Source organism: Pantherophis guttatus, chromosome 14, assembly GCF_059756535.1.
Source record: "Pantherophis guttatus breed Tessera chromosome 14, ASM5975653v1, whole genome shotgun sequence".
In the NCBI taxonomy this organism is placed as follows: Eukaryota; Metazoa; Chordata; class Lepidosauria; order Squamata; family Colubridae; genus Pantherophis; species Pantherophis guttatus.
The window spans coordinates 14,286,412-14,312,794 of record NC_142076.1 but is presented as its reverse complement, the minus strand read 5'-3'; the positions used below and the strand labels follow the sequence as shown (position 1 = coordinate 14,312,794).

Below are 26,383 nucleotides of genomic sequence, written 5' to 3'. Positions count from 1 at the left end.
AATATTCAAAAATGCATCACAAATACCATGGACTGGTGCTAACGGTTGATATGGGTTGTTGCCAGCGTCCTAGGTATCAACTAAGTACCTTCTTAAGATGTAAGATGTTGTTGTTGTTATTATTATTCATTAAACAATGAAACTCAGTCAACTGAACATTCAAAAATGCATCACAAATACCATGGACTGGTGCTAATGGTTGATATGGGCTGCTGCCAGCATCCTAGGTATCATCTAAGTATCTTCTTAAGATGTAAGATATTGATGATGATGATGATTATTATTATTATTATTCATTAAACAATGAAACTCAGTCAACTGAATATTCAAAAATGCATCACAAATACCATGGACTGGTGCTAACGGTTGATATGGGTTGCTGCCAGCGTCCTAGGTATCAACTAAGTACCTTCTTAAGATGTAAGATGTTGTTGTTATCTATTATTATTATTATTATTATTATTATTATTATTATTATTATTATTATCTTCATTAAACATGAAACTCAGTCAATTGAACATTCAAAAATGCATCACAAATACCATGGACTGGTGCTAAAGGTTGATATGGATTGCTGCCAGCGTCCTAGGTATCAACCAAGTACCATCGTATAAAATATATGATGTTCCGAGTAGCACAGTTTTTTTGCAGTTCCGCTGCTGTTATTGCAGGAAGTTGCAATTTGTTGATGTGTTATGTAAAATAATAATAATTATTATTTACTTTATTCATTAAATATGAAACACAAGTCAACTGAACATTTTAAAATGTATCCCAAATACCATTGACTAGTGCTAATGGTTGATACGAGTTGCTGCCAGCGTCCTAGGAATCAAGTACCTTCTTAAGATGTACAATTATTATTGTTATTTTTTGTTGTTATTATCTCTTATTAAACATGAAACTCAGTCAACTGAACATTTTAAAATGTATCCCAAATATCATTGACTGGCGCTGATGATTGATACGGGTTGCTGCCAGCGTCCTAGGTATCAACCAAGTACCTTCTTAAGATGTACGATGTTCCAAGTAGCAAATTTTTGCAGTTCCTCTGGTGTTATAGCAGGAAGCTGCAATTTCTTGATGTGTTTTGTAAAATTCTTGGACATGGTACCAAGTGCCCCGATGACAATGGGTATCACTGTTACGTGTTTCATCCATAGCTGTGTAGTTTTGATGGCCAGGTCACAATATTTCATGATTTTTCCCAGTTCTTTTTCTTCAACTCTGGCATATTATTATCATTATCATTATTATCTCTTTTATTAAACATTAAACTCAGTCAACCCCCCCCCCAAAAAAAAAAAACTCAAGCAAAGTTCCCTCTGAGTAAAGGCTGATGTTGTACAAAGGACCTTGTGTCTTTGTTTTGGTGTCTTTTTAAATTCTGTTTTTGACATGTCAACTTTCTGGACGGGTCCCTGCCATTTCCTTGGCAAGGTTTTTTTTTTTTTTTTTGCGCGGGGACAGAGCGGGAGATGGTTTGTCATTGCCTCCTCCTTCTGGCTGAGGGAGAATGATCAGCCCAAGCTCACTCACCTGGTTTCGGATTTAAGGTGGAACTAAAACTCAGGGTCTCCCGGGTTTTTCCGCCCGGTGTCTTTAACTATGACCCTCAAACTAGCTTTCCTGACCTGATTGAGGTGGGAACTATTTTGGAGTGCAATTTCTTCCTCCGTTCTCGCTGGTAAGACACCTGTAGGCTTAGAAATGGGCGCTGGTGGCAGAAAGTGGAGAAGAACCAATATCACGATACTCTCCCCGTGATCAAGATCACCCTGGATGTCAGCTGATGCAGTTTGTGCCTGCACTTTTGCAGGGAAGGGAGGCACCTGAAGCAGCTGATAGTAATAGTCCCAATCATTGTAAAATTGAAAGGCTCACAGACCATTTACTGTATTTTTCGGAGTATAAGATGCACTTTTTCCCCCCTAAAAGGGGGTGAAAATTTAGGTGTGTGTTATACACCAAATGTAGCCCCGCCCACCCACTGGCCCCCACCCTTTGGCCTCTGCCTCGCAGCAGTTACCTCCTTGCAAGCCAACAGCAAGAAAAAGCAGCTCCTTTCAGCTTCAGCACAGCCTAATTAGCACAAGTTGATTGGATCGGCCTCCCGACTCTCAGCTAATTTGCTCTCAGCTGTTTTGCGCAGGACTCTGCTCCTTGCTGCAAGGAGGTAAATTGCTGGAGCAGATTTTTTTTTTTTTTTTCCTTGTGCTAATCAAGCTATGCTGAAAACGAAAATGAAAGTAAAGCTTGCTGTTTGCTGCAAGGAGGTAAAATTGCTCAGAGGCAGAGGGAGATTTCTTTTTCTTCTTTTCCTCACCAAAAAAAGGTAGGTGCGTCTTATACTCCGAAAAATACGGTACTTCAGCCAGCAAATGAAAAACTACCAGCATTATAAAATTGCCCCAAAATATACTGAAGGCAAATTTAAGGGTGCTGTAATAAAATTTTAGAAAGCAAACTGGCAACAGCAAAAGGCAGCATCCAGCAAAATTCCTAATATGCCACTCCTGTTTAAGCCTATTTTCTTCTTGTTCCATCAGTCAAACATGTTCAAAGAATCATAACCCCCCTCCCCCTCCTGTTTTTCTCTTGCATGCACACATGCACCAAATGTATTGTGTTTGATCTCTTTCCCAACTCACGGTTCTCCTGATAACATTGACGTGTACATCCAGTCACCCTGGATAGTTGTTGCTCCAAATTCTAAGCTGGGGTAGATCAGGTTGGATGCTGTAATAATGGTTCGTTGTCTGTAGAAAGCATTATCAGGAATATGTTTCCTCTCCGTTTCCTGTCCAAAGGTTTTGTGTAATTTGTGACTAGTTGCAAGGGGAAGAAGGAGATAAGATAGGTTCCTACCCACTCTTCACATTTGATACATTAGATTTCAATATCTATGAGATAATTACAAAGCCCTGGCGATTCCTTTGTTACTCTTATCACTCTCCTGGTCTTGTGTAATCCATAAATTGGCACTGTCTAAGAACGTAAAGTATTGTGCTCTCCTTTTCTTAATTTCAAAAGATTCCAGGTCTACAGGGAGCACCAATCAAAGTGGTTGGTAATGTTGTCGTTTTTTAATTTGTTAAATTCCTTTATGATTTTCTTGTAAACTGTGCCAAAATTCTCAGATTGCTTTGACATTTTAAAAACAATAAATACTTTTTTTAATTTTTTTAATTTTTTTTAAATTTTTATATGCCGCCCTTCTCCGGAGACTCAGGGCAGCTTACAATGCGTTAAGCAATAGCCTTCATACTTTTGTATATTTTATACAAAGTCAGCTTATTGCCCCCACAAACTGGGTCCTCATTTTACCCACCTTAGAAAGGATGGAAGGCTGAGTCAACCTTGAGCCTGGTGAGAATTGAACTCGCAGTAATTGCAGGCAGATGGATGTTAAATGCTGCCTTAGTAGGAGGCATTAGCCTCCTACGACACTCAGGCTCCTTTTGTTACATCAGTCTGAAAGTCGAGGGGTAGTGGTTAAATCCTGAACCACAAGGAGCATGATAATATTAAATGGCATGATTGCTTCCTGGATAACGTGAGAAATATCTTTTAACTACTCACAGCGAGCATCATCGTATATGAATGCAGAAGAAAGGCCAGCAAATGGTCTTTTAAGAAACGTTTTAACTGTTTCTAATTTCCAGGGTTTAAAAAGAGAGCCCTTTGTGCTCGCAAACTAGCTTGATCAGAGGCTTAAACAAGGTTTGTTTTCAAACAATAAGGGTTAACCGATGGAAACTCATTCAGTGGTTGACAAAAGATTTGAAGGAACGGCAAGAAGAGTAAAATATCATTATCCCAAGCAATGTTTAGAAACGTTTAGGAGATTACTGCAAACAGCCCAGAAGCTTGCATATGCAGGGAGTCCTTGATTTACGGCCACAATTCATCCCAAAATGTCTCCGTTGCTAAGGGAGACATTTAAGTGAATTTTGCCCCATCTTACCACCTTTCTTGTTGCAGTTATTAAGTGAATCGCGGCAGTTGTTAATGTAGTAACCCCGTTGTTAAGTGAATCCGGCTTCCCCATTGACTTTGCTTGTCAGAAGGTCGCAAAAGGGGATCCCATGACCCCGGGGACACTGCGACCGTCATAAATGTGAGTCTGTTCCCAAGCGTCTGAATTTTGATCACGTGGCCATGAGGGTGCTGCCACGGTCGTACGTGTGAAAAGTGATCCTAAGTCATTTCTTTTCAGTGCCGTTGTAACTTCGAACGGTCACTAAATGCACCGTTGTAAGTCAAGGACTACCGGTACTAAATTCAGTTGTGCTACTCCTGGATATATCTATGCCTTTAGAACGGGTGTCTGCAACCTGCGGCTCCGGAGCTGCATGCGGCTCTTTGGGCCCTCTGCTGTGGCTCCTTGTCGGGTGATACTACCGCTGGCTGGCCCCGCCCCTCACCCTCCCCTCCCTGTCACTCCTTGCCTGGCCTGAGAAGGTAAGGGTGACGGCGGGGGATGGAGAAGCGGCCGGGACAGAGACAGAGAGATACAGAGAGAGGGGGAGAGAGGGGGGGGGAGGGAGGGAGGGAGGGGTAAGAGAGAGATGTCAAAAGGGTTTTGTGTTTCCCGTTCTTTTTTAACAACTGGTTCTCTGCCCTAATGACCGGCTGGGTAGGCGTGGCTAGGGGTGTCATGTGACTGGTGAAAGTGAGTGACGTCGAGTTGGCCACGCCCACCCAGGTTTTGTGGCTCCCGGTGTTTTCTTTTCTGTGGGAAACGGCTCCGAATGGCTCTTTGAGTATTTAAGGTTGCAGACCCCTGCTTTAGAACAATAATCTTTAAATTAACTAGGATTCCTGTGTCTAAAAGCAACAGAACAATTTATTTATTTATTTTATTTTATTTTTCAATTTATATACCGCCCTTCTCCCTGAGGACTCAGGGCGGTGCACAGCCAAAATTAAAAACATGAAATACAAATATTAAAAACAATTAAAATCTATATAAATTTGGCCCAAAATTTAAAAAACCACAAACCAATTAAACATTTAAAAATTTTAAAAAAAAATTCTTCCTAAGCCAGCCAGCAAAGCAATTGCTTTGTTTGCAGTGTATAATAGCAACAGTGGAATTTTATTCCACCTAAGATCTGTCATGGAAGCTGGCTGTCTTTTTGGCATGTTTGTGGCGCACACACGCACACACACTTCTGCAACAGGTTTTAAGGATTAAGGTAATACTAATTGACTTGAATTGTTTTAATTGCTACTTCAGGGCATCAGCAATGAGTTTCTGGAGAACAACGTGGCTATAATCAAGCTACTTTTAATAAGCAGTATGAAAGCACAGCCATAATGAGCTAACTCAGTGGTGAAATCCTTTTTTTTTTTTTACTACCGGTTCTGTGGGCATGGTGTGGTTTAGTGGGCGTGGCAGAGGAAGGATACTGCAAAATCTCCATTCTCATCCCACTCCAGGGGGAAAGATATTGCAAAATCTCCATTCCCACCCCACTCCAGGGGGAAGGATACTGCAAAATCTCCATTCCTTCCCCACTCCTGGGGGAAGGATACTGCAAAATCTCCATTTCCCTCCCCACTCCTGGGGGAAGGATATTGCAAAATCTCCATTCCCACCCCACTCCAGGGGGAAGGATACTGCAAAATCTCCATTCCCACCCCACTCTGGGGCCAGCCAGAGGTGGTATTTGCCGGTTCTCCAAACTACTCAAAATTTCCGCTACTGGTTCTGCAGAACCTGCTGGTTTTCACCCTTGAGTTAACTCCACATTGTGACTGAGCTTGTATCCTCCATTGGGTAAGGAAGCCGCGTCACTCCAAAGTCGCAGAACTGCAATTTTCAATGAGCATGCTCAGGTCGACCAATTTGAGGGGCTATTCTCCAAGGCACCCGAAAGCCAGACAAGGAATAACGGATGGAAACTGACTGATCAAGGAGAGATTCAACCTGGAAATAAGGAGAAATTTTCTGACAGTGAGAGCAATCAACCAGTGGAACAGAAGTTGCCTTCGGAAGTTGTGGGAGCTTCATCACTGGAGGCTTTCAAGAAGGGACTGGACTGCTTGGGGGGGGGTTTGGACTAGATGACCTACGAGGTCCCTTCCAGCTCTATTAATCTAAAAATTGCAAAGGACTTTGGACTTGTAATTCGGTAACATCCAGCAGGTCGCAGGTTCTGCCTGATTTTTGAAAATCAATATTTGTTTTTGTCTACAATTATATTCTGCCTTCTCGCTCCGTAGCTCAAGAAGGTGACATAAATCTTGTGTCAGGCATGTTGAATAAGTGGGTTGGGTTGACGGCACGTGATCTGACCTTGTGAAATAAAATATGCACATTTCTCTCAGTTAGAATGAAAGAAAGGAAAGAGAGGAGAATGCTGACTTCTGTTTGGACGTATAATGGAAGGAAATATAGCGCAGAACGTCTGTCCTAGATCACTCGGATGGCTTCAGCGGCAAGATAGCGATGCGAAGCCCTGGCTCTGGAAATTTTCTAACTGCTTTTCAACCCCTGAACAGAATTTCCCCCTTGCTGCAAGAACGGTAGAGTATGGACCTTAACGTGTATTAAGTAAAATGCTAACTTGATATGCAAGTAGTCCCTGATTTACGACTTGTCCTTTAGGGACCAGAGTTACAACGGACTTCCAAAAAGCTACTTATGACCCAGTTTTGAAGTTAAAGCCATTGCAGCATTAACCCACAAAACCAGGAAGTTCCTATTTCAGCATGAATCCATAAATTAGAGTTTCAAGATAATCCTATTCCACTGCTGGAACGGCCTGGGAATAGCCCAGACCTTCACCCAATTGAAAATCTATGGAGCCGACTAAAGAAACTGGTTAGTCAGAAGCGACCCAGCAATAAAACCCAGTTAATAGAAGCCATCATTCCATCTTGGTTTCACATTAGAACAGCTACAGAACTAAAAGACTTGGTTCACTCCCTGGGAAGACCTTGTAAGGCCATCATTCATGCTAAATGTTACCCAACTAAGTATTAACTGACATGAGGATCATTTTTGTATATCTCATTTTTTCTATGGGGATCATTTTTGTATATCTCATTTTTCTACGTGTTTCACTTTTCTTCTTTATACTGTTAACTGCTATTCTAATAGCAAATCCTTCCTAAAAGTTATTGCGTTACATTCTTGATTAAATTATCTTTCCATTGATATATAATTTGATGGTGCTACTCCCAAAATAAAAGTGGTGTTATTAGCTAGTTTTAGAAAATACACTTTTCCCAAAAGGTTTCCACAATTTTGGCCACTACTGTAGATGATGGTTGCACCGCTCTTTGCTCTGCCTGCTATTCTGCTTCAGCAAAAGCATTACATCCAAAGGTGCTTCAAAATGTAAAGGAATCGTTTTTATAGTATAAGCTTTTTGTGGGCCACAGCAAAGTTCCCAACTGGCTCCTTCCATCTTTAGGGTCCCAGAGCCCCTTCAGACTTGGAATACCTTGACTTATGACTAATTGAGCCTGGAATTACAGTCATAAATCGTGCTGGTTATTAAGCAGGTCATCGACCTGATCAACCTTGATGGTATGATATTTTTGTGGTGGTGGTGAAACAAACCACCATGGTTGTTAAAGCGAATTCACAGAAACTGGAAGTAAACACTGATTTCTTGCCAAAAAAAAAAACAAAACCCTCCAATAAATCATGGTCATGTGACTGGGATGCAGCAAACAGCCATAGTCAAGTGCCCAAAATATGATCACATGACTACAGGACTATGAATCCCGGTCATAGGTACCTTTTTGGGTGGCGTAACTTCAAACGATCGCTAAACAGTTGGTCATAAATCAAGGACTACCTGTAATTCTACTGAGCTTGGAGTTTACTAATCTGAAATCCTGTTTGCAAATCTTCAAGGATCTAATCTGGCCTTCATTTCTCTCTCTCTCTCCCTCTCTCCCTCCCTCATCTCTCTCCCTCATCTCTCTCTCTGTTCCCTTCTCTCTCTCCCTCTCCCTCCCTCCCTCTTCTCCCTCTTCCTCTTCCTCCCTCCCTCTCTCTATTCCTCTCTCCCCCTCTTCCTCTCCCTCTTCTCTCTCTCTCTTCCCCTCTCTCCCTCTTCCCTCCCTCCCTCCCTCTTCTCTCTCCCTCTTCCTCTCTCCCTCCCTCCCTCTTCTCTCTCTCCCTCTTACTCTCTCTCCCTCCCTCCCTCCATATTCCTCTCTCCCCCTCTTCCTCTCTCTCTCCCTCTTCCTCCCCCCTCTCTCTCTCCCTCTTCCTCCCCCCTCTCTCCCTCTTCCCCTATCCTCTCTCCCTCTTACTCTCTCTCCCTCTTCCTCTCTTTCCCTCTCCTCTCTCCCTCTCTCTCTCCTCAGAACAAGTCCATGGAGAGCAAGAAAGCTCCTGTAGAGTTGAAGGAAGCCCCCCCAGCTCACCACCCTCCTCTGCAGCCCTTTGCAGCCGTGCCCCTCCCGGACGTCCACTCTCTCCAGCCAAAGCAAATCCAGCTCCCGCCCAACCCTAAAGTAAGCTGCTGTTCTCATGGCTCTGATTCCTCCCCTCGGGTCCCTCAGTTGCACTTTGGTGGTGGCGGCGGCGGCAACATCGGTGGTGGCAGTGGTGGCGGCGGCAGCAGCAGCTTGATTCACCCCGGGACGGTCTTAAACGCTCCCGGCACTGGGACAATCACCTGGCAGATAGGGTCAGACTTGGCTTGTCAGTCGTCGTCGTCTTCTTCTTCGCTCAAGAACGGCCCGGTGAGAAGCAACATGGCCGGCGTGTGCCGGGAAAACCCTGTCCCTTCGTGCCCTCACTTTTCCTGCTGCGGGAAACTCCACTTCCAAGCCTGTCACGGTAACCTGCACAAACTGCATCCGTTTCCCCCCTGCACAACTCCGGGCTATTTTTCCTGTTCTGAATTCAGTGGGGCGGCGGGAATGTCGGAGGAACACCTGGCCCAGCCGGAGCGAATGTCTTGCGTTTGCACCAACTCGCTGCACCTAAAAGTTCCACCTCCCCTTTGCTTGAAGGGCTCTCACCACTGCACGGAGTGTCTGAGCAAGGTTTGTACTCCTGTTTAACCTCTACAATATCGGGAAGGTTTATCGGTTTCTGCGCCTGCCCTCGGGAGCTTTGGCCTGAGGGCGGGGTCTGTGACAATTCACCACGACCAACTCGCCACAGAACAACTCACGGCGGGACAAGAGTTACGCTAACATCAAGGAAAGGGACGCGGTGGCTCAGTGGCTAAGACACTGAGCTTGTCGATCGACAGGTCGGCAGTTTGAATCCCTAGCGCCGCGTAACGGCGTGAGCTTCGGTTACTTGTCCCAGCTTCTGCCAACCTAGCAGTTCGAAAGCAGGTAAAAAATGCAAGGAGAAAAATAGGGACCACCTTTGGTGGGAAGGGAACAGTGTTCCGTGTGCCTTTGGCGTTTAGTCATGCCGGCCACATGACCACCGAATTTTGATCACGTGACCATGGGTCTGCGGCAACGATCGTAAGTATGAAAAAACTGCCATAGGGTCACTTTTTTTTTTCCAGTGCCGTTGTGACTTCGGTCACTAAACAGGATGTTTGTAAGTCAAGGAGTTCCTTTACCTGTCCCAAAAATAGCCATTCACCAGTAGGCAAATGGGGAAGCTTCTTTAAAAGAATTACCTCTTGTTGTGGCCCGTCAGCGGCCTGTGCAGCTAGTAGCTGATTCCGACAGCGAGGAGGCTGGTGTGCTGCTACGCCAGCAGCCTGTGCAGCTGGCACTCGAGTCGGACAATGAGGAGGCTGGAGAAGATGTGGTGCCAGAGGCGGGGATTCAGCCAGGGCCTTCAGTACCTCCAGAGGATCCTTTAAGTGAAAAGGAAGAAGAGGAGGAGCCTCTTCTCAATGCACGGGCGCACAGAGCTGCCAAAAGGCAGGAGTGGCTCCTCAGGAGGAGGTCTCCTCGAGAGCAAGGCTTGGGGCTAACTGGCCACTCCCTTAGCCTATTTAAGGAGGAACGCCGACTGAAGCAATTTGCAGGGAACAACTTCATTCACTCTCCTTCGCGTCTGGATCTTAGTTCTCTTATCAGTTTCCTGCAAATTGCTTCTGGGCATTCTGCCAACTATAGTAAGATTGCAATTATTTATTCTTTGGATTCTTGTAGGCTGTTAAGAAAGTTAATTAACAGCCTTTGTTTGAAAAAGACTGATTTAATTTAGTAAACTAAGGTTTGTACAGACTTCGTGTGTGCTGCGTTCTTTGGGGTCCGTAGCTGAGGCAGAACACCTCTGTGGGAGCTGTAGTAAATAGAACAGCTGGTAGAGTTGGTTTCTATGCAGTATGCTGTGTGCTAAGACACTGCTGCGTTTTTCCTCCGCAGTCATCCCAAGAAAATTTAGTAGAAGCAGCTAAAATGTGGCCGGATATTCCTCCTCCAAACGCTCAGCCCCTCTCTCTCCCGGTGTGTAACGGCTGTGGAACCAAAGGAACAAGGAAAGAGAAGAGCCTTCTTTTGGCCAGTAGCTTTGGCCAGCTGACCCCCAAACACGGTAAATATCCTTTGACTCAATCTTTTTTTAAAAAAAAAATAGAAATCTTTATTGGCCAAGTGTGATTGGACACACAAGGAATTTGTCTTTGGTGTATATGCTCTCAGTGTACATGAGGAGAATAAATTACGTTCATCAAGAATAAAAAGATACAACACTTAGTGATAGTCAAGGTTACTAATAAGCTATCAAATCATGCTAGGAAACGAGTAAAAACAATATAAATTGAAAGATACAAGCAACATGGTTATAGCCAGAAGTGGGAAGAGATAGATACTTGTAAGGAAGAGAAGAAGAATAGTAATACAGTCTTAGTAAATTATTTGACAGTGTTGTGGGAATTAGTTGTTAAGCAGAGGGATGGCATTCAGGGGAGAAACTGTCCTTGTGTCCAGTTGTTCTGGTGTGCAGTGCTCTATAGCATCATTTTGAGAGTAGAAGTTGAAACAATTTATGTCCAGGATGCGAGGGGTCTGTAGATATTTTCACAGCCCTCTTTTTGACTTCTGCAGTATACAGGTCCTCAATGGAAGGCAGGTTGGTAGCAATGCAAGGCGGGTTGGTTTTTCTGCAGTTCTAATTTATTTTAAGTTACCATAGCTAACTTTCCAGTTAATCCAGTGTTTCTCAATCTGGGCAACTTTTAAGATGGATGGACTTCAATTCCCAGAATTTCTCAACCAGTTTGGGGAATTTTGGGACTTGAAGTCCCATCCACGTTAAATGTCCATGGAGATTCTCAGTCATCCAAGTCATGGTTGTGCCAAAGGTGATTTTTTTCCAAGAGGCAACTGGACTTCCTTGGTTTTTTTTCTTTGAAGACATTTGCTTCTCATCCAAGAAGCTTCTTCAGCTCTGACTGGATCCTTCCATTTCCCACCATCCAGTCAGAACTGAAGAAGCTTCTTGGATGAGACGCGAAACGTCTTCAAAGAAAAAACAAGAAAGTCCACTTTAAAAGTTGCCAAGGTTGGGAAATCGAGTTAAATCGGAGAAGTGCGGTTATTGAAGGTGTTGGATCTTTCTCCTCCCGAACAACACAGGCTCTCCAGAAATTGCCATCTCGAACCAGTTACTGGAAAACCTGCCTCCCATTGGGGTCTTCTGGGATATCGAGAACTGTTCGGTGCCATCCGGTCGTTCCGCCGTGACGGTGGTCCAGCGCATCCGGGAAAAGTTTTTTAAAGGCCACCGAGAGGCCGAGTTCATTTGCGTGTGTGACATTAGCAAGGAAAACAAGGAAGTTATTGAAGAGCTGAACAATTGCCAGGTGAGCACTCAAAAGATTCAGGGGAATCCATCAACTCTTGACGGCTTAGGGCCGGGGTATTTGCGAGACCGCCTTCTGCCGCCAATAGCCTCCCACCGGCCGGTTCGCTCGCACAGAGAGGGCCTCCTCAGGGTGCCGTCGGCCACACAGTGCCGGCTGGCGACCCCCAGGGGGAGAGCCTTCTCTGTGGCGGCACCCGCCCTCTGGAACGACCTACCCCCTGAGTTACGCACGATATCAGACCTCCGGACTTTTCATCAGGCCCTAAAAATACACTTATTCCAACTAGCTGGGCTGGCTTGATCCCGTCCTCTCAGTTTTAATTGATTCGGTTTTAATTTGGGTTGTTTTAAATTATTTGGGCCACAATTATTTAATTGTTTTTAAATTGTTTTTTAAATTTTGTATACAATGTTTTATTCTGGCTGTGCACCGCCCTGAGTCCTGCGGGAGAAGGGCGGTATAGAAATAAAATAAATAATAATAATATAATAACAACAACAACAACAACAACTCTGGACCTGCTGTGTTTACCGTATTTTTCCATCTATAAGACGCCCCCATGTATACTCATGTTTCATGTAGAGTAAGTAAGCACTACAAGCCATCACTGTGCAGAAGCCATCTTATTAGAGAGTGAGTAATGCGAGAACAGGAAATGCATCACAGGAACAATAGAGACGAAACTTAGAGTGGCAATGTGATACAGGAAACAACTTCAATAAAGAGGAAAGATAGAGCTGTATATAAGGTAGAAGCTCGTCGAGCAGAGCTGGGGGACGGGGGTTGGGTCACACCTTCTCCTCTTGACCTCCTGTGTATAAGATGCCCCTCCATTTTCAAGTAAATATGTTTAAGAGAAAGTAGAGTATTATACACGGAAAAATACGGTAGTCTTTTCTTGAAACGTAATTTTCCTCTCCCTACCCTCCTTTAGGTAACCGTTGCACACATCAATGCCACAGCCAAGAATGCTGCCGATGACAAACTCCGTCAAAGCCTTAGGAGATTTGCAGATACCCATGCTGCACCAGCCACCGTGGTGCTTGTCTCGAGTACGTATCAACGGCGCTTCGTTCAGGGGTGTTTTGCAATCTGAAGTTGCCCTACAGTTGCTTATGAAAAATGCACTGCTCTGCATCACGCATCAAAACCTCCCAAAGTCACTGACTTTTCTCTTGGCGCTTTCTTTTCCAGCCGATGTCAACTTTGCACTGGAACTCAGCGACCTGAGGCACCGCCATGGTTTCCACATCATCCTAGTTCATAAAAACCAAGCTTCCGAAGCACTCTTGCACCATGCCCATGAGCTCATCCGATTTGAAGAATTTATTTCAGATTTGCCTCCAAGATTACCCTTGAAGAAAACAGTAAGTGACTGATTAATGGTGAGACTTTGAAACGTCGCAAGGAGCGGAACAGGCATTTTCGTTAAATCCATCACACAGATCCCTTTTGCTTCACCTATTGGTTGTTGTTGTTAATGTGGAAATAGTTGGAAAGGCAAGTAAACAAGTACAGGTAGTCCTTGCTTTATGACCACAATTGAGCCCCAAATTTTCTGTTGCTAGGCAAAACAAGTGTTAAGCGAGTTTTGCCCCTTTTTACGACTTTCCTTGCCATGATTGTTTAAGTCAATCCTTCAGTTCAGTTAGTAACACAGTTGTTAAGTGAATCTGGCTTCCCTACTGACTTTGCTTGTCAGAAGGTCACAAAATGGGATCACCTGATCCGGGACCATCATAAATACGTGCCAGTTGTCCCAATTTTGACCAGAGAATGCTGCACCAGTCATATGGGGAAAAAAACATAAGTCACCTTTTCAATGTCATTGTAACTTCGAAAGTTCACTAAATAAATGGTTGTAAGTTGAGAACTACCTGCAGGCTGTTGGAATTTATTGTTAAAGAGTGACTCAGCTCTTCCATGGTTAAGATATAGTTTAAAACACTTTTTTCCCCTTAATATGAAGCACATTCTGACTGTCAGAATCCTCTAAAACCTAAATCTTTTATGCCCACAGGGCAGTGTATCACAACCTTGGCAACTAAGATTGTGGACTTAAACTCCCAGATTGCTCTCCAATTAGCATCCTGGCTGAGGAATTACAGAAGTTGAAGTTCTCCTATCTGTAGACACCAGGGTTGGAGTTATCGGGGGGGTGGGGGTGTTAAATTGATTTATTCCATTTCTATAGCTTTAATTAATTCAAGTGATCCTTTATGGAACAGGCCTCTCTGGGTTTAACCCGAAGAGTCTTTGGTCTCTGTGGGTTTACTGACCTGAGGATTCTTTTATTTTAAACTAGCTGGTAACCTGGCATTGCCCGGGTATTTATAAATGTCGAAGCCTTTGTCTGACAGGGAACCATTGAGAGGGGCCTTTCTTCCCCCTACTCCCATGCCCATCATCCCTGCCCTCTCCCTTCCCCCTCCCATGCGCTCCTCTTTCCCGCCCTGTCTACGATCCTGGCACTTTGCCCCAAATCCATCAGGTGCTTCCTCACTGCTCCACTGGAGGGAGAACGTCACAGCTGCCTTTCCAGAGGAAGCTGTGAAGGAACTGACATCACGAACAATTGCCGCTCTAGGATGCCACACTTGCTCTTCTTAAAGGCCCAGGCGTTCCACAGTTATGGCGGAACACACACACACACACACACACACACCAGGAGTGTCTTACCCCCACAGTATTTGTTTCCAGATAGTAAGTCATCTGTGTACCATGTTTGGTTAAAATTGCTCGAGGCGTTCCAGAGTTATGCTGGAACATACATACATACAGCCTTTTTTTATATAGATAAGATTGTCAAAGCCTTTAGCTATGTTGCTTTTTCCCTGGCCTCTTGAGAAGCACACACAAGCACTTTATTTTTATTATTATTATTATAATTCTCTGAAACAGGCGTGTCATACTCTGTTATATGTTTACAACCTGCCCACCAACCGAGATAGCAAAAGCGTCTGCCTGAGGCTTCGGCGTCTGTCGGACAATTGCGGCGGGAAAGTCTTGACTGTCTCCGGCAGCAGCGCAATCCTCCGTTTCCTCAGTCAAGACAGCGCCGAGCGAGCCCAGAAGCGGATGGAGAACGAAGACGTCTTCGGCAACAGGATCACCGTGTCTTTCACCCCCAAAAACCGAGAGCTGGCAGAAACCAAGAACGCAGGCTCTTCCGTAGCAGAGAAAGCCAAGTCTCCCAAGAAAGTCAACCGAAACGCGAAGCTGTGTCTCATGAACAGAATGGCCAACGATCCGTCTTCCACCACCAAGGCTGTGGCCTCAAAAGGCCCTCAAGGACACGGGTCCATTCCCAAAAACACCGCCGTTAAAAGCTTACAGGTAGGGTGCTTTCCGGTTTATGCCTCTTTTGAAAAAAAAATAAAGCATTCCCTCCTTTTTGATCTGATCAACTTTTGCAAGGTTTTCCTTTGTTTTTAAGGTGTGCTTCGGACACAAATGAGCAAAACATTTGCTTAGAGACACCTTGTACCTTTTGAATCCCCTGGCTGGTGACAGTTCTTTTTATGACCACAAATGAGTCCCAAATTTCCATGATTAAATGAGATAGTTGTTAAGTGAATTTTGCCCCATTTTACGACTTTTCTTGCCTAAGACGTTAAATGAATTGCTGTAGTTTTTAAGTTACTAACAAGGTTGTTCAGTGAATCTGGCTTCCCCATGGACTTCGGTTGTCAGAAGGTTGCAACGGGTGATGATGACATAACCCCGGGACATTGCAACTATTATAAATACATGCCAGTTGCCAAGTGTCCGAATTTTGATTGCATGATCATAGAGATGCTGCAAAGGTCATAAGTGTCAAAAAAATGATCATATGTCACTTTTTTCAGAGTTGCAACTTTGAAGAGTGACTAAATGAACTCTTGTAAGTTGAGAATTACCTGTAGCCCTTCTTTTTTCTTTCTTTCTTTCTTTCTTTCTTTCTTTCTTTCTTTCTTTCTTTCTTTCTTTCCTTCTTTCTTTCATTTTTTCTTTCTTTCTTTCTTTCTTTCTTTCTTTCTCTCTCTCTCTCTTTCTTTCTTTCCTTTCTTCCCTCCCTCCTTCCTTCCTTCCCTCTCTCCCTCCTTCCTTCTTTCTTTTTTCTTTCCTTCCTTCCTTCTTTCTTTCTTTCTTTCTTTCTTTCTTTCTTTCTTTCTTTCTTTCTTTCATTTCCAAGGAACTGTGTCGCCTTGAATCCAAAACGGGAAGAAGCTCTGAACACCGCCAGGACCAGCTAAAAGAAGGAGTTCCTTCATCGCACAGCATTTCTACCACAGCAAGTTCCGTATCCACTCAAGCCACCAAGAAGGCAGGAGCGGGAGAACCTGCTCATAATAAAAACAAGTACGTTGAGAACCTACAAGGCAGATTTTTGTCGAAGGCTCTGTCAGTGTGACGCCTTCATCAAGGCTTTCTTCTTCGCCCAGGAAAGAGACGATGGCAGCCAGAAGCATGAACAGTTCCCCGGTGGACAAGAAGGAGAAGGATAACGCCTTCCAAGTCAGCTTCCCTTCAGCTTTCAGCCAGCTGACGGCCTCCAGACAGCACAGTCCCATTCTGATCTCTCAGAGTTGTTGGTCATCAAGGTAAGCGTCATTGCATCATCAGGCTGTGCGCTGCTATTGTTTTTAGAGAGGAAACGCCACGTATGGCTTTCATTCAGTGTGCACTGGGACAAAACTGTTTTGCCAGAAAATGTCGATGGGAATTAGCAGAGATGGCTAAATTGACTGCTTTGATCAAGGAACAAAAAAAAGGCAAACACTTTTATTTCTACTTGGAAACCGCTTCTGGACTTAGTGCTTGAGGTGGGGGAAAAAAATAAAACTTCGATTTTGGGTTTTACCGATTCGATAGAAATGGCTAGTTTAAACTAACTACGTAAAAGTTAAAAAGTTGAGGTTTGATGTTATACGCCTTATTCTACGGCACTGTTGAAAGTCCTTCCCCAAAACTAAAGTGTGTCTTATACTCCAGTGCGTCTTATACTCCGAAAAATACAGTGTGTATATGTATGTATGTATGTATGTATTTAATTATTTTAAAATTTTAAGTTCCGGAGCTCGCAGAATGTCTGCTTCTTTCTTTACTAATATACCTGAAACTCGTATTTTTAGAATAGTATGTATGTATGTATATATATGATTCCAGATTCTCTTCCTTTCCTTCCCTCGGCTTCAGGAGCGTGTCTCCAAGCGTTTCGAACAGGTCTTCTCCCCTCACTTTGAACGTCACAAATTCTTCCGGCCATGTAGACTGCCCAGATCCATTTGCAAATGGAGCAGACATTCAGATTAGCAATCTGGATTACCGACTTACCCGAAAAGAGCTGCAACAAACTTTGCAGGATACCTTCACTAAGCACGGCAAGGTAAAACAATCCCATCCGTCATCAAGGCCGCTGTTTCTTACTTAACGTACGGTGTGGGTGTTTGTAATTGTCTAAATGCCTTTTAAATTGTTTCAGTTGCTTTAGTGCTTTAAGAATCATAAACCCAAACATGGCTGTTTTAATAGCTCCATGTCAGTACAAATTGCTGCGATTCCATTTTGAAGATCATACTAGCCTCCAGTTTTGCTTTCTTTTAGCACTAGCAATAGCACTTAGACTTATATACTGCTTCACAGTGCTTTACAGCCCTCTCTAAGCGGTTTACAGAGTCAGCCTCTTGCCCCCAACAATCTGGGTCCTCATTTTACCCACCTCGGAAGGATGGAAGGCCGAGTCAACCTTGAGCCTGTCAGGATTGAACTGCTGGTAGTGAGTTAGCCTGCAGTACTGCATTGTAACCTCTGTTAAGGAAGGGAGAGAGGGAGGGAAGAAAGGAAAGAAGGAAAAGCAATAGCAACGGAAATAGTACTTAGACTTATATCCCACTTCACAGTGCTTTACAGTCCTCTCTAAGTGGTTTACAGAGTCAGAATATTGCCCCCAATAAACTGGGGTCCTCATTTTACCCACCTTGGAAGGCTGAGTCAACCTTGAGCCGGTCAGGATCGAACTGCTGGTAATGAGTTAGCCTGCAGTACTGCATTCTAACCATCATGAGGGAAGGGAAGGGAAGGGAAGGGAAGGGAAGGGAAGGAAAGGAAAGGAAAGGAAAGGAAAGGAAAGGAAAGGAAAGGAAAGGAAAGGAAAGGAAAGGAAAGGAAAGGAAAGGAAAGGAAAGGAAAGGAAAGGAAAGGAAAGGAAAGAAGGAAAGGAAAGGAAAGGAATAGCAACGGAAATATTACTTAGGCTTATATACCGCTTCACAGTGCTTTTATACCCCTCTCTAAGCGGTTTGCAGAGGCAGTCTATGGCCCCCAACAATTTTGGGTCCTCATTTTACCCACCTCGGAAGGATGGAAGGCTGAGTCCAACCTTGAGTCAACCTTTTGATAATGACTTTTGCTGGGTTTTTCTTCTTTTTTAATCAGGTAAAGAATGTAGAACTTAGTCCTCACACCGACTATCAGTTGAAGGCTGTCGTTCAGATGGAGAACCTTCAAGAGGCCATCACTGCTGTCAACAGCTTGCACAGATACAAAATCGGTAACAAGAGGATCCAGGTCTCTTTAGCCACTGGAGCTGCCAGCAAATGTCTGGCACTGATGAGGTAAAACGACAGAAGCTACGATTCGTCCTGTAGCACTTTATGTCTTTATGTACTGAAAACATTCTGTGGATTAGAGCAGCGGTCCTCAAAGTAGAATCTTGACTACTTATCAGCCTAGTTCAGTAATGGCAAAGTTTTTCGGCACCGAGTGCCCAAACCGGAGCGCACACACCACAGCCCCGGAAACCCGAAGATCAGCTGGTCTTCTCGTTTCTGGCGCACACATGCGCGCCGACCGGCTGGTCTTCGCGTGCACTGGAGCCCTGGAAACCGGAACACCAGATGGCCCGGTGCGCATGCACATGCCGGCCACTTGGTCTTTGGGTTTCCTGCGTGCACATCAGTGGTGGGTTGCCCCCAGTTTGCACCGGGTCTATAGAACCGGTAGTAAAACCGGCGGGAGGCTCCGACATCATCAAAACACTTCTGCGCATGCGTGTGCCCACAGAGGGGGCTCTGTGTGCCACCTCTGGCACGCGTGCCATAGGTTCGCCATCATGGGCCTAGTTCAGGGGTCTGCAACCTTAAACACTCAAAGAGCCTTTTGGACCCGTTTCCCACAGAAAAGAAAACACCGGGAGCCACAAAACCCTTCCCGTGCCTGACTATTTCTTTTTTTTTTTTTTTAATTGAAAAAGTTTTTCAAATGCAAATTTTTCCCCCTTTCCCCCCCGCTCCCTAACCCCCCCTCCCCTCCCCCCATGGTTTCTACAAGATGAATTCCAAATTAATATCACAATATATAATACTTTACCACCCTTTTACACCACCCCCTATATACTAAACATTTCTTTCTAACATTATTATTATGTCCCCCATATACTATACGTTTCAAAACAACATTCGGCTATGAAACTATATAATAAATCCTAATTTGACATTTATTCTACTCCTAATCTACCCATTTCCTCCATCCCCATACGTATATCTCTTAATTCAAATCTTTTAAGTATATTAATATACCCTTCCTGTGCCTGACTATTTCTTGAGCGGCCACAAAACTAGCATACGTAGTTGAATGAAATGTTCTGTTTTCTTCTGAAACTTTTCTTGGATTTATCCATGGTTGGCCTACCGGGGGTTGAAAAGCTCAATAAATTGTATGCCGGCGGGTGTCACAGATTGACAGTTACGACACATATTTTATTTATTTTATTTATTTATTTTATTGAATTTCTGTACCGCCCTACTCCCGAAGGACTCAGGGCGGTGCACAGCCATGAAATAAAACACATAGATATACAAAATTTAAAATCGAATAAAATGAATTAAATAAATTTGGCTGAATTAATACCCATAATTTAAAATACCCATATTTTAAAATACATTAAAAATTTAAAACTTACACTTAAAAGGGAGAAGATTTAGGCTTAGTAAAGGTTTAGTAACAAGCAGAAAAAGCTAATGGTCCTAAGAAATCACGTAAGTCTGATTGACATCCAGAACATTTTGAGTGACGGGGAGCCGCAGCAGAGGGGTAAAAGAGCCACATGCGGCTCCAGAGCCGCAGTTTGCTGACCCCTGGCCTAGTTGCTTTCAAGAACAGCCTCGCAGTTCTGCAAAGAAAGAAAGAACGCAGTGATGCCCAATGCTGTCCCTTAATGTGCTCTTCTCTTTTTTACAGTTCAGAAGCAATATCCATTCTTCAGGACGCCCCAGCCTGCTGCCTCCCCATTTCCAAATTCACTGAGATTTACGAGAAAAAGTAAGTGGGAAGCTTTGCACCCAATGCTCTGCTGAGTCCAGGAAACTCAAAACTCGCTGTTTGCAGTCATTTTGATCCGGAATTTAATCCCTGCTGCAGGTCGTCCTCAATTTACAACAATTCGTTTAGTGACCATTCAAAGCTTCAATGGCACTGGAAAAAGTGACTTACGACCATTTTTCACATTTATGACCATTGCAGCATCCCCACGGTCATGCGATCAAAATTCTGTTGTTTGGCAGCTGACTCATATTTATTTGTGTCCAGGGGTCACATGACTCCCTTTTGCGACCTTCTGACAAGCCAAAGTCCACGGGGAAGCCGGGTTCACTTAAGAATCGAGTGACTAACTTTTCAACTGCATCGATTCACTTAATTTACGGCAAGAAAAGTCGTAAAATAGAGGCGAAACTCACTTCACAAATATCTCACTTAACAACAAATGTTTGGGCTCCATTGTGGTCGTAAATCGAAGACTACCTGTATTCCAGGATGTCTGTAATTGTTCTGACCTAGGCATCCTTAGAAAGTATACAGCACAATCTTAGTCCCAGCAAACCTCTTTTATTCATACAGTTGTGAATTATTGTCATTCCCAGTCTGAAAGGCTTCTCAAACAGTCTTTCAGGGGAGTGTTTACAAACACCCACCTTATCTCCCTTGGAATGCTGCCAGAGAACTTATTGCCACATGCAGGGCAAGGCCAAACTTAGCACAGAGTCAAACAGAACTTTTCCAATGCTTTTACAGACCAGATGAACTAATTGCTTCCTGCAAAAGCTCACATCCCGTTCACTCCTCTTTTATGTCTTACGGGAGGGGCCGATCATCTCCAAGCCTTACTCCCAAGTCAACCCTGTTTTCTTCATTGTTCCCGTCTTTTGGCAGCTCTGCGCATGCGCACACTGGGAACAGGCTCCCACTGTTCTTCTGCCTCGCTGATGTCAGGCTCCAGAGGCAGCAAAGAACTACCAGATGGCCTTGGCCCCCTCTCTGCCTCCGACTCAGAGCCCTCGTCCGAGCCTTCCCCAGATTCCACGACTGGCCCACGTTCCTCCCCAACCTCCTCACTATCTCACTCTGCTGCCAGTTCTGCTGGCCGCTGACGGCCAGCAGACGGCCACAACAGTAATACCTGCAAATGGCTTCTTTTGCTTTTTTTTTTTCCATTTCACTAAGCAGTTTCTGTTTCTAGGTTCGGACACAAGCTGAATGCGTCGGACTTGCACAAGTTAACAGACATCGTAGCGATCCGCGATCAAGGCAACGGTCGTCTGGTTTGCCTCTTGCCCAGCAGCCAGGCGAGGCAGAGCCCGTTGGGATCTTCACAGTCTCACGACGGCTCTTCTGCGAACTGCAGCCCCGTCATCTTCGAAGAACTGGAGTATCATGAGCCTGTCTGCAAACGGCATTGCGTGAACAAAGACTTCAGGTGAATTTGCCTCTCCCCAGCCTCCCCTCCCACTTTCTCTGCAATCAGTCTACTTCAGAGTCCTTTTAGTTATTGTAGAAGTTGGGAAAATAAAGCTTCAGGCATAAACATAAATCAAGAAGAGGGCTGGGAAAATATCTACAGACCCCTTGCTTCCTGGACATGAATTGTTTCAACTTCTACCCTCAAAACGATGTTATAGGGCACTGCACACCAGAACAACTAGACACAAGGACAGTTTTTCCCCGAACGCCATCACTCTGCTAAACAAATAATTCCCTCAACACTGTCAAACTATTCACTGTATTACTATTATTCTTCTCTTCCTTATTAGTATCTATCTCTTCCCACTTATTTTTTTATTTATTTATTTATTTTTAATTTTGATTTATATGCCGCCCTTCTCCGGAGACTCAGGGCGGCTTACAATGTGCTCAGCAATAGCCTTCATCCTTTTGTATATTTATACAAAGTCAGCTTATTGCCCCCACAATCTGGGTCCTCAATTTACCTACCTTAGAAAGGATGGAAGGCTGAGTCAACCTTGAACCTGGTGAGATCCGAACTTACAGTAATTGCAGACAGCTGGTGTTAATCACAATGCTTTTAGTCTGCTGAGCCACCAGGCTCTTCACCAGGTTATTACTATAACCATGTCTCTTGTATCTTTCAATTTATATAGTTTTTATTTGTTTCCTAGCACGATTTGATAGCTTATTAGTAACCTTGATTATCACTAAGTGTTGTATCTTTTTATTCTCGATGAATGTATTTTAGTCTCCTTATGTACCCTGAGAGCATATACACCTAAAACAAATTCCTTGTGTGTCCAATCACACTTGGCCAATCAAGAATTCTGTTCTATTCTCAATGTTTAAACTGTGGGCTGTACTGGAGATCGTTACAGAGGAAAATTTTCTTTGCTCAGCTTCCTATAAAACTTAACTTGGTCGTTGGTTGTTGTTGTTTTTTGTTTTTCAGCGAACACGACTTCGATCCCGACTCCTACAAAATCCCCTTTGTGATTCAATCTCTGAAGGCATTCGCTCCTCAAGTCCATAGTTTGTTACAGACCCACGAGGGGACAGTACCACTACTCAGGTAAAAAAAACAAAAAACGTTGCTCGAATACCCAAAGCTTCAGCAAAATTGCATATTAAAAATTGTTCCCCATTCATCCCTGACTTTTCTCTCTTCCATAATGGAGCTGGTTCCGGGCCAGAAAAGGACAGTTAGCAACAAAGAGGCATGCCAGGAAACTGCATTTCTGCAGCCAAATGGATGTGTGTACACACACATATCAAAGAAGTGCTGAAATTACATCCTGTCTCGTACAGAGGCACTTTGAACTTTTATTTATTACGGCAAAGCAGAAACCACAGAGAATTGCACTTCATTTAATCCCCACTCTTAATTTGCATTTTCCCATTGGCTCTGTGGCTTCCCTCTTGCCTGGATTGCAGATTAATTGATGTCCTTACTCCATGCTCTTCTGTCCTTTTTCTCTCCCTCTCTCTTTCCTTCCTTCCTTCCTTCTCCTCTCCCCCCCCCTTCCCCATGTTGCAATTATTTAGACAGTGTTTGAAAAAGAATCATATTTTCCGGGGGGGGGGGATTTAATTTTCTCTTCCTCCCCCTTTCCTCTGTCATTCGCCTGTGCTTAAATTGTAAATCTGCAATCTGTATAATATAATGCTTGCCACAGAGAGAGGCTGGCTGTTTAAACAGCTTACAAACGGTTGCTCTATATTTATCGACATCCATCTGTGTTTCCTGTATGTCATTTGATCTTATTGCCCTTTAAGAAGCTAGCTCCTATTAATGAGAAAGCAGGCAAGTATCAGTCACGGTACATTCTTGTATCTCTCGCCAAAAGTCACTTGACGTAGTGCCAAATTTTTTGGTGAAATCAAACCCAGCCGCACAACCAGCCATACGTGACTTTAGTCTGAAAACCTGATTTGATGAATAGAAAAGAAACGACTGCCCATTCCTTGCCAATAAACATCCGAAAGCTATGAAACCACATAAACTTCTCAAATTGAGCGGTCCTTAGTGCTCTTTGAGCTTGGTTGTTTTCTTGCAAAAATTTCATTACCCTAACTAGGTAACTTCATCAGTGCTAGAAGGAAGTGGGGTGTCAGGTTTCGAGGTCGTCTCAAATAAATTGCATTTCAAACAAAGTCTTTGAAGAAAAACTCCCATTTATTAAGCACGACATTCAACTCCGACTCCATCGCAGCCAGCCCTGATTTCCAGACACAAAACCCTCCCTTTCCGTTCCCCACTCCCCTGCACTCATTGGCCATCTTCCAAGTCACTCTACCCCTAATCTACTGCTCCAGCTCAAAGGACTTTCCCCCCTCCCATCCCATCTCCTAGGGGATATTATCTCCAAGGAAAATAAGTAGGTGAAAAGTCAAACGTCCCTTTCCCTTTCAGCGCTAGAGTAAATGCAGCTTGAAGTGCTGACATGGGGTTTGCAAAGAGGAGGAAGGAGAGAAGGAGGTGGAGGAGAACTGTGGGGTCCTTGGTGCTCTCTGAGCTTGGTTGTTTTCTTGCAAACGTTTCATTACCCTAACTAGGTAACATCATCAGCGCTAGAAGGAGTGAGGTTTGCTCTTGGTTCCTTGAATAGTCTCCTCTAGCACTGATGATGTTACCTAGTTGGGTCAGTTACCCAAAGTTTGTTCACCAGCAGAGGGAATATAAATAGCCCTTATAAGCATTGAGCTAATTTTCTTAAAGGTAAAGGTTCCCCTCACACATATGTGCTAGTCGTTCCTGACTCTAGGGGGCGGTGCTCATCTCTGTTACAAAGCCGAAGAGCCAGCGCTGTCCGAAGAAGTCTCTGTGGTCATGTGGCTGGCATGACTAAACACCAAAGGCGCACGGAACGCTGTTCCCTTCCCACCAAAGGTGGCCCCTATTTTTCTACTTGCATTTTTTACCTGCTTTCAAACTGCTAGGTTGGCAGAAGCTGGGACAAGTAACGGGAGCTCACCCCCATTACATGGCACTCGGGATTCGAACGGCTGAACTGCCGACCTTTCGATCGACAAGCTCAGCATCTTAGCCACTGAGCCACCGTGTCCCTATTTTTTTACTTTTTCTCTCTCTCTCTCTCTCTCTATAGCTTCCAAGACTGTTATGCTTCAGAATTTAATGGTCTAGAAATGGTTCAAGAAGGCCATGGAGGCGTCCCCCTGGAGCACCTTATCTCCTGCGTTCCTGGTATTAATATTGCTACAGCACAAAATGGCATCAAAGTTGTAAAATGGATACATAATAAACCGCCACCTCCTACCACAGGTATTTTATTTTACTCCTCCTTGGTCGCTGCCTAAACTTAACCATTCATCCCGTTGCTCCCCCGGGGTCTGAATTTGCAAAGACAACCTGTGAAGCGGGAGACATCCCACCTACATGAAGTGTGGAGAACCTTTCTCTTCCCAGCCTACCAAGATTGCCCACTAGCAACCCTGAACTTCTTGGACACATATTTTGTGTGTTTGTTTGTATTCATTTGTTGTTGTTGTTAGTTGCGAAGTCGTGTCCAAACCATCGAGACCCCATGGACAACGTTCCTCCAGGCCTTCCTGTCCTCTACCTTCCTCTGGAGTCCATTTAAGCTCATGCTGACTGCTTCAGCCACCTCGTTCTCTGCCGTCCCCTTCTTCTTTTGCCTTTGAACTCTGGTGCTGGAGAAGACTCCTACAAGTCCCTTGGACTGCAAGGCAATCCAACCGGCCAGTCCTAGAGGAGATCAACCCTGACTGCTCTTTAGAAGGCCAGATCCTGAAGAGGAAACTCAATACTTTGGCCACCTAATAAGAAGGAAGGACTCCCTGGAGAAGAGCCTAATGCTGGGAACGATGGAGGGCAAAAGAAGAAGGGGATGGCAGAGAATGAGGTGGCTGGATGGAGTCACTGAAGCAGTCGGCATGAGCAGTCTGGACAGGAAGGCCTGGAGGAACGTTGCCCATGGAGTTGTGGTGGGTCGGACATGACTTTGCAACTAACAATAAACCTAAATAGCTTAAATTTATGCTGTCAGAGGAGTTGTCCGTTCAAAGGTTTGAAAAGAACAGAGTGATTTCCTCCCACATCAGATTATTCTTTTTCCTTTTCTCATTTCCAGTAAACAGGGATTAGTGTCTTAAACAGGCACAAAAAGATCAGGATCACATCTGAAGTTTAAAGATGATTTGTTGCTCATGCCTACGCTCAAGAATCTAGTCATCACTAATGGCCATCGCTAAACTGGCACTAGATAAGAGTTAACACAATTCAAAAGGGGCTGGACTTACACTGCTTATGGGAACATAAGGACTCCAGGCTGATTCCTCTCTTGACTCCTCCCACAGGCTCTGCCTCTCCTCCTACAATTAGTCTTACAAAGGGGGTACTTCCTCCCATTTCTGCTCCTTGACTAGATGATGTTTTTGTTGCCTTCTCATGCATTCCTCCAAGTAAAGATGCTTTCTTGGTCGTCTTCTCTGTGTTCTAGATCCTTGGCTGTTGCGTTCAAAGAGCCCCGTGGGCAACCCACAACTCATCCAGTTCAGTAGAGAAGTGATCGATCTCCTTAAAAACCAGCCCTCTTGCATTATATCCGTCAGCAAGTTCATCCCCATGTACCACCACCATTTTGCCAAGCAGTGCCGTGTGTCTGATTATGGGTATTCAAAGTTAATAGAGCTGCTGGAATCCGTGCCTCACGTCCTGCAGGTGAGTTCAGATGTTCTGCTCCTTGCCAGAAATGTTGACCTCCAAGGGCTGGCTTTGAAAGGGAACTGGCATCATGTGAAGATGAAAAAGTGACTCTAGCCATCTTACAATTCACTTACCAGCTTAGTTTGCATCAGAAATCCTGCTCCGAATTATC

The 26,383-nt window shown here is 44.2% G+C and overlaps 1 protein-coding gene across 9 annotated transcripts in view; it reads left to right on the top strand.

Moving 5' to 3' along the window:
• Nucleotides 1-26,383, top strand: part of MARF1 (meiosis regulator and mRNA stability factor 1) — a 43,950-nt gene that overhangs the window by 1,027 nt on the left and 16,540 nt on the right. For 2 of the 9 annotated variants that reach the window (XM_034430230.3, XM_060692919.2), the window contains exons 2-17: nt 6,337-6,534; nt 8,335-8,484; nt 10,321-10,489; nt 11,533-11,759; nt 12,697-12,814; nt 12,957-13,129; nt 14,664-15,098; nt 15,937-16,103; nt 16,187-16,345; nt 16,941-17,130; nt 18,180-18,358; nt 19,983-20,063; nt 21,259-21,495; nt 22,477-22,596; nt 24,632-24,807; nt 26,006-26,226. In XM_034430230.3, coding sequence (XP_034286121.2) covers nt 6,391-6,534; nt 8,335-8,484; nt 10,321-10,489; nt 11,533-11,759; nt 12,697-12,814; nt 12,957-13,129; nt 14,664-15,098; nt 15,937-16,103; nt 16,187-16,345; nt 16,941-17,130; nt 18,180-18,358; nt 19,983-20,063; nt 21,259-21,495; nt 22,477-22,596; nt 24,632-24,807; nt 26,006-26,226 — 2,946 coding nt within the window. In that variant the 5' untranslated portion in view covers nt 6,337-6,390. Of the gene's footprint in view, nt 1-6,336; nt 6,535-8,334; nt 9,022-10,320; nt 10,490-11,532; nt 11,760-12,696; nt 12,815-12,956; nt 13,130-14,663; nt 15,099-15,936; nt 16,104-16,186; nt 16,346-16,940; nt 17,131-18,179; nt 18,359-19,982; nt 20,064-21,258; nt 21,496-22,476; nt 22,597-24,631; nt 24,808-26,005; nt 26,227-26,383 lie in introns of all 9 variants that reach the window. The other 7 variants (XM_034430227.3, XM_060692917.2, XM_087878415.1 and 4 more) reach the window with 4 other exon arrangements.